The 7,776-nt window shown below is 40.2% G+C and overlaps 1 protein-coding gene across 1 annotated transcript in view; it reads right to left on the reverse strand.

Moving 5' to 3' along the window:
- Positions 1 to 5,471: 5,471 nt before the first annotated feature.
- The window catches only part of LOC119269945 (ubinuclein-1-like), an 8,778-nt gene continuing 6,473 nt past the window's right edge, over positions 5,472 to 7,776 (reverse strand). The window contains exons 11-13 of the mRNA XM_037551893.1: positions 7,182 to 7,229; positions 6,436 to 6,537; positions 5,472 to 6,072 (exon numbers count right to left, since the gene is read on the reverse strand). Coding sequence (XP_037407790.1) covers positions 5,719 to 6,072; positions 6,436 to 6,537; positions 7,182 to 7,229 — 504 coding nt within the window. The 3' untranslated portion in view covers positions 5,472 to 5,718. The remainder of the gene's footprint in view (positions 6,073 to 6,435; positions 6,538 to 7,181; positions 7,230 to 7,776) is intronic.

Genomic DNA, 7,776 nt, shown 5'->3' on the forward strand with positions numbered 1-7,776 from the left:
TTACGTTGTGGTAAACTCTTCTGACATGACCAGGATATCAGAAGTTTGCACAAATCAGTTGCTGATGGAATTGATGCAAGAGATGGTTTTCCACATCATCTCACTCCTGTTTTCCCTGCCAACCTTGTTGTCATGTTATTCAGGTTGGACTTAAATAGCTCGGCATGTCTACCAGTTAGCACATCTTTCAAAAGTTTGCACTAATCAGTTGTTGATGGAATCGAAGCAAGAAATGGTTTTCCACATAAGCATCATTTAAAAGTGAGTTGTTTTTTTCTTTCTTGTCATCTTCAGTTCACCTCTGACATTGATATGCATTCAAACTCCAATTAGATGTTAATGCACAATTATTCCTTTTCTAACAAACTTTTTTTCATTGTCCATGAAACTTGAGAAAATCACTCGCAAGTTTTTGAGGGAACTCTGGTATTGACAAGAAATATAGAATTGTGCAATTCACAAGTGAGGTAGCATCGATTTCTCCCTGAAAAACTTGTGCTCACGAATAGCAATAAATATGCTCTTTTGCACTTCTCATAAATCAGTGTCAATGGATATTTGCCTGTTTAATCAACTAGGATTGAGTGGTCTTTGTGCTAATGCTTATCTGTTATGAAGAAAATTGTTTTGATTTTTTTTTTGCATCTTTAAGGTTCTAAAAACTGCAGTATCACTCGATATACTTGGGCACATTTTTTATTTTTCTGGGAAACCTGAGGAACACCTGGAATTTCCCGCAAGTCTTAGTTCGATTCAAATAAGAAGATTTCAGCCTACCTAGTTTTTGATATTGTTATGTTAATCTCGTACATGAACTTCTATTAATTTTAGTGTAAGAACATACCCTTCAGAAATTATTCAGACTGCCATATCTACAGTTGATGTCATGAATTCCATAGCTCATGGGTAGAAGATCGATCCCTCTGTGCTCTGTTGCAGGTCTTCGACACATTGAAATAGCTTGCTCAGATTTGCCATCATGTCGGCTTGATAGAACATAAAGAGAAGACTGGTAATATCTTGAAAACAGTTTGTCATACATTCATTTTCTAATTACAGGTTATGCACCGAAATGCTGAAAAAGAGATGATGTACTAATATGTGGCACTTGTGGGCAAAAATTTATTAATATTAGGTACCTTGGCCTGGTAAGGTATATTTTTTGAAGACAATTAAGTCGTATTGAAGGATGGAATGAGGAGATTAATTCTTTGAATATGTGATTTCAATAGAATGCAGCCAGGTCACACGCACACAGACTTGGTTAGTTTGGCCTGTTTACATATGTCACTATTCACAATCTCTTTTTAGAATGCAGCCAGTTCACACGGCCAGGTCTGCGTTGACCTATGTCTCTTTGCTATGCTGATGGCTCTCTAGAAAATCATCATCATTACGCCAGTCACACAACGAGATACAAAATGACGTCTGCCACATCACTACGCCATGGCTCTCTGGAAGTCATCTCTGCGTCATTGCCTCCCTCCAAGCATCCAGGTAAGTCGACCAATTCCATACGTTGTTTTTCATTGTTGAAATCTAACAAACCTTGAATTTCACCCACCTTTCATTTAATAGAACATACTGCTTTGACCCGCAAGAAACGTGAATCTGTCTGCCTCACTAAACTGGTTAGCTCTCTATTCGGTTTGAGTATGGATCAGTGGTTAAGAACAATATAAGGGAGCTGACGAAAAAAATTGCATGGAGTAATGTTTCTGAACAATAATAAAACCTAACATAATATCCTAGAAACAAATCAATCTGGGAAAGCACAATAAAGCCCTCGGAAGATGTTTTAACTACACCCAAACTGAATATGTAGCCTTTACATGCACAATATGAGTGAACTATGTAGTGCTAACAAGAGAGGTTAGTTTTTCTTTTCTGTTTATATATGCGAACTATGTATGGGTTTCTGCAGTTTTCATTAAAAAATCCTTTCGATAGCACATGTCAAAGCATCTTATGGAAGGACAGAAGTGGTTAAAGCACATGTCCAAGCTATCAAACTATCTATCAGAAATGAGCATTCAGATGTTCAATTGATACTCATATATGGAGGGACAGAAGTGGCTAAAGCGCGGAAATGTTAGACCTAATGGAGAGCGGCGTTTTGGTGCCTCCTTTTGTTCGTAATATATATTTCAATATTGCATATTTGAAAAAGAAGATATATAAGTAAGTACTGATCATTCATTGGTTCCCAATTAAAACAATTAACTGATTTAGTGAGTAGCAAAATTGTATTAGGAAAGAACTACACAAATGAATCCCAAGCACTCCCCTAATAAATATCATAAGGTCTGTTGGGAGCTTAATTTGTAACCATGTAATATTTAACAATTTCATATTGGGAGCTTAATTTGTAACGTGTAATATGTACTCCCTCCGTAAAGAAATATAAGAGCTTTTAGACCGCTATATGATCTAAAATGTCTTATATTTGTTTACATAGGGAGTAACAATTAGCATTTTGTTAAGTTCTGTTGCAAGATATCTATCCAAGTAGATCTACTGATAAGTACTCCCTCTGTAAGAAAATTTATTTACACGGGAAGTATCATATATCATGCAGTCCGATGTTATTTGATATTGTTGCCACAGATCTTTATTTCATTCTACGCACACACAATTTTCTATTTAAAATAAGCAAATTTTGGTTTCTGCCAAAATAATTAGACAAAACAAGATACCAATTATAGGCAGCAGATGTCCGTGACATGTTGATCCATAAAATTAATTAGCTCAGAGTTATCTCTGGCATGCGATGGTGAAGTTAGAAAACTCACTACACAACATTCGAGGACAGTAGGACAGAAATATAACCTAGGAAGCTAATTGAGATGAGAACAACCAGGTTGGCAGTAGCAACAGACGAGTAGGGTGGGTGGCATTAAAAGGGCCGAACTTGAGTATTTGTGGTGTCAATCCTTCAGTGTGGCCGCACTCAGAGAAGGTGGTGGTGCTATGGTGAGTAGCAGGTCGCATCGCCGTGGCGTTCCTACCGGCGCGATGGTGTGCACTCCTTGGCACTAGGAATCGGTTGGGACAGCCTCGTCATGGATATTGACGGCGTGACATCGCGACTATGCTTGCGCAGCTCAGCTGGGGTAGAAGACCGGGCTCGACGACGAGGGTGTCGTCCCTCCTTGCCACGCCTCAGAACTATGTCCTAGGTCGTCCAACCCACATACAAACGAGTCGGCTACGTGGCCGACACTAACGGAGAGCTAATATCCCTACTGCACCTCCCGGTCAAATCTCGTTGCCCTTGATGCAGACCGGCGGATGCGTGGGCTCGGTGCCGAGGCGACAACATGAGAGGTTGTCGGGGAGAAAAGGAGGCGGGAAGAAGAGGGGGTGGATGACGCCATGGAGGGGAGGAGAGGCAGTAGGGAGAGGAGAGTGTGAGTTTCGCCTTGGCATGGAGCGGAGATGGCGGCGACAACGCTATGATGGGGAGATGAGATGTGACAGCGCCCGGTGGCTGGCTGGCTGTGTGAGGAGAGCAGGAGGCGGTTGTGGGGTGAGTGAGCGAGAGGAGTGAACTTTTTTCCTTAAAGATAAGGAGAAATGAGCAGTTGCTATGAGGTGACATAAGTGTCGCATAGCCTAGCAAGTCATTTTTAGAGAGAAGACCATCCAAGTGACCTATAGGTAGCCTACAATTTATTGCTTATGAATATCGGGATGCGAATCATATGGTATCATGCAAATGAAGCTAAAGACAACATTCCTCACATTATTGTACGCAAGTAAATCTTAGTTTGTAATAGAAAAACAACTGATCATTGCTCTCTATGTACACATCGTTCAGTTAGATTTTTATGAACTTACATCGCAAGTGAAGCGGACTTCAATTGATTTTTGATTGCTATGGGTTATCACTTCTATACATGTATATTATGCTTATATGTGTAACCAAAAAAAAAATCTATGGCATGTGACAACACACGAGTATTCTACTAGTTATCAATAATCGACGACAGAATGGCTAGGATTTCGACCGCCACCGCCTAAGAGCATCACTGTTGCTCGCCTCCAGCTGTGTACGGTTCGTCGTCGACAACCGCCGACCATCTCCCATTCCCCTTTCTCCCCGTCTCCAACCTCTATGTGTAGGCTCAACGAGCGAGCACCTGCAGCAACGTCGAGCTCCTGGATGCATGGACTTGGTGAAGAATGTGCTGAACATGCCACCGAATGGTTCCTTCCATTATCTAGCATTTGATTACTGTGGCAAAAAATTATTCAAGAATTCGGACGCCTATTAGATGTTTGTGTAATGCACGTTAACAACGCTTACAAGCTTAACAAACTTCAAACAGGCGAGCCGAGCAAGGGCTTTTGCTTGTTAAGTTAAATGAGCCGGGTAGCTTGTTAATCCACCCTTAGATGCCACCTATGTGTCGAGTAGTGAGCGACCGGGAGGGCCATCCCTCACACCGCCGAGCCTCGCCCCTCCACGCATCTCCTCCGCTATTTGGCATTTCCATAGATAATGATAGAATTTTTATTTAAGTATATTTCACCTATTGTATTGTTCACCAATGAACTTCACATTTCCAGGATAAATTTCAACCCTCACACCGCCGAGCCTCGCCCCTCCACACATCTCCTCCGCTATTTGGCATTTCCATAGATAATGATAGAATTTTTATTTAAGTATATTTCACTTATTGCATTGTTCACCAATGAACTTCACATTTCCAGGATACATTTCAACATCTAATTATCAGATAACTTGAACACAACTTGGCTCAGCAGTTGTTGTAAGTCCAGCCAATGGTTACATGGATATGAACATATACAGTCCAAGATGGATGCAGACTAAAATAGTACAAAATGCATTTTCCCCTTGTTTATATATATTTCAAAATGTAAAAGCTTTCGTGTAAATATAAGGATTGAATTTCAAATTAGGTTGGGATTTTACAATACACTATTTTGACCCTAAAATCCGTATTTAGTTTGGCAGAAGTAATAAGCTACTATGCTGACTAACGAACATTACAAGAGAATTCGGTTCATGTTGATTCAGGCTCCTCGTTTTTTGATTGCTATATCATGGAACCTGGAGCAAACCAGTGCTTCTTTGCTCCCCAGTTTGCCCATGTTTAGGCCTCCTTTGGTTTGGAGGAATTTCATAGGAATTCTAGAGGATAGGATTTTTATAGGATTTTTTTCCTTTAGAGCTCTTTGGTTCATAGGAATGGATTCATATTCCTACATAGGATTGGTTCCTATCCTCCACATTTCATAGGAAAATAAAAATGAGCCTAGACTCAATGGAAAAATTCCTTTGATGTCAACCAAATGACATCTTGTTTCCTATTCCTACTCATAGGATTTGAGATACATGTCATCTCATTTCCTACAAGATTTCTATTCCTACGATAATCCTATTCTATGAACCAAAAGAGGCCTTATGGGACAGGAAATCAAATCTGTGCGCTGTTCCCTGGGGGTTGTCTCGGACTGGTTTCGAAATACACAAGGGCAATTCTACCACATTCCCAATCTGAATTTACATCTTAACGGTAACAGATAAACTCATGCTTTACAAGTTACGACCGATACAAAGGGGTCGAACCGAACTCTGTTAACCGGGAGAGATTACAAAATGGCATGCTCTCTCTACAGGGGTATTTTCTCACACCACCCCCCAAAAGTTTACGAGCAGAAATAAAGTAATCTGATGTCACAGCGAAATAATCAGCTTGGTTGTTGGTCATAGAAAGGGAGACCAAGCACGGTGGGCATGGTAACAATGTTGGCTTGTGTATCGACAACATCAGGATCCGACTTCCTTTTCTTCTTCTTCATGTCACCAGCATTTTTGCTGCTCTCGTCAGCTATTGCACTTGAGCTAGTTTCGCGAACCCTTTCAAGACTTTTCGGGACCTGGTTCTGTCCATAGTCGGTCACAGGGTATGTTGTAACGGGGTTGGACATGGATGGATGTGCGACTTGCACGGCCGCTGTGCTTTGTGTTACAACAGGGTAGCTATCTGGCAGTTTCGCTGCCGCAGCCAGCCTTTTCCGCTTCAGTTTCTCCTCATTCTGAACCTGGTTTAATTGAAAATAACAGCAAAACCAGTAAGCTTCATCTTGTGCAGTTTACTCTACTTCGAAGAGTAGATACAAGCTACATTACGCAAATGAGTTCTCCAGCAAAATAGCAACTGATAATTGCAATACGACAATTCATAAGATAACAGGTTTCACACTATCATGGGATGTTTTCAAGTTTCAACCCATATGTGCTCACCATTATGCTGCATCTGATTTACTCCCTCCGTCCCATAATACAAGAGCGTTTTTGACACTAGTGTAGTGTCAAAAACGCTCTCTTATATTATGGGATGGAGGGAGTAATTCTAACCATGAATATTTAGAGTAAATACGGAAAAAGGACATGTACAATGATACCTTCTGTTGGTTGTGTAATGTTCCCTTTCGCTCCTTTGATCTAGATATGGCATCTTTGATTCCAAATTTATCCATGTAACCTTGTGGCCATAATTCTGCAAGCTGGTCCCAAGAAAATAGTATCATATAAGCATACTAAAGATAAATGCAGATGCTCATAAGATAAATTGGGCACCCATAACAAAGCTCCTTGAAAAGCAGAGCCTCACTCTGTTACTCAAAACCTATATTGAAAACCCCTTGGCAAATCACAGACCACAATCCACATAAATATTGACAGAGTATACAGCTGAAAACTGCCTATTGTAAAAGCATTTGCAGGCATTCTTTGAAAATTTTGGAAGAATATAAGACCAATGATACCACCTCATGATGCAAACTGAAATAACAAGCAGAATGGACACTACACATTTACCTAAGTTATACTATTTCTTTTGGCTGAAAAAGTTATTTGCTACACTAAATATAACAGCAATTTGGCCTTGCTCTTCCCAAATGAAAGCACTACAAGAAAACTCACAAATGCTGATGAGCAGTGACAATTTTCTCAACTGAAGAAACTGAGGGGAGGCCCTAAGAGCATTTTTTATTTAGAGGAAACAATATTTATACAAGAGAGGGGTGACAAAATTTTCTGAACAAGTTTTGAGTGATGGTGAAAAACTGAGGGCCGGGATTAAAATCTCTACATAGTACATACAAAATGAAGAAAAAAAATTAAAGGTTCAGGAGCTCAGGGCTAATACCTCAACATATAGTTTCCTGCTTTGAGGACCCTTGTCTTCATCCATACCCTGACAAGCACGCAGGGAGACATTTGTCAACTTAACTAAACTACGAGGAATGAAGCTAGAATCTCACTGAACCCACTTTTACATGTTTTGCTATTAAATGGTACTCCCTCCGTCCGGAAATACTTGTCATCAAAATGGACAAAAAGGGATGTAGTATTTCCGGACGGAGGGAGTACTAAGAAATAAATAAGAACCAAAAGAAGTTGTGACAAAAAAAATCAATTTCTCAATTATTCCCTGATGGATAGCTGGACAGTATTATGTATGTTCGAAAGTTCTTATTTATTTCCATATTGAATTAGTAAGGACAATATTTGTGTCTACTTCGAACTTACAATGGAGCAGAGCAAGGGTTACAATAAGAGAGGGAGATGGGGGGAGAGATTTCATTACTGCAGAGTTAAAAGCAGAGCGAGGACGTAAATGAGAAAATGGGAGTGGAGACATTATGCCTTATGGGAGAGAAGAGAAATTATGCCTTTTCATGTGTGGTAAATCATGGCTGAGCCCAAGAGCATATATGTTCAGTGGGAGGCACGTGACAGCG

Source organism: Triticum dicoccoides, chromosome 3A, assembly GCF_002162155.2.
Source record: "Triticum dicoccoides isolate Atlit2015 ecotype Zavitan chromosome 3A, WEW_v2.0, whole genome shotgun sequence".
Taxonomy (NCBI): domain Eukaryota; kingdom Viridiplantae; phylum Streptophyta; class Magnoliopsida; order Poales; family Poaceae; genus Triticum; species Triticum dicoccoides.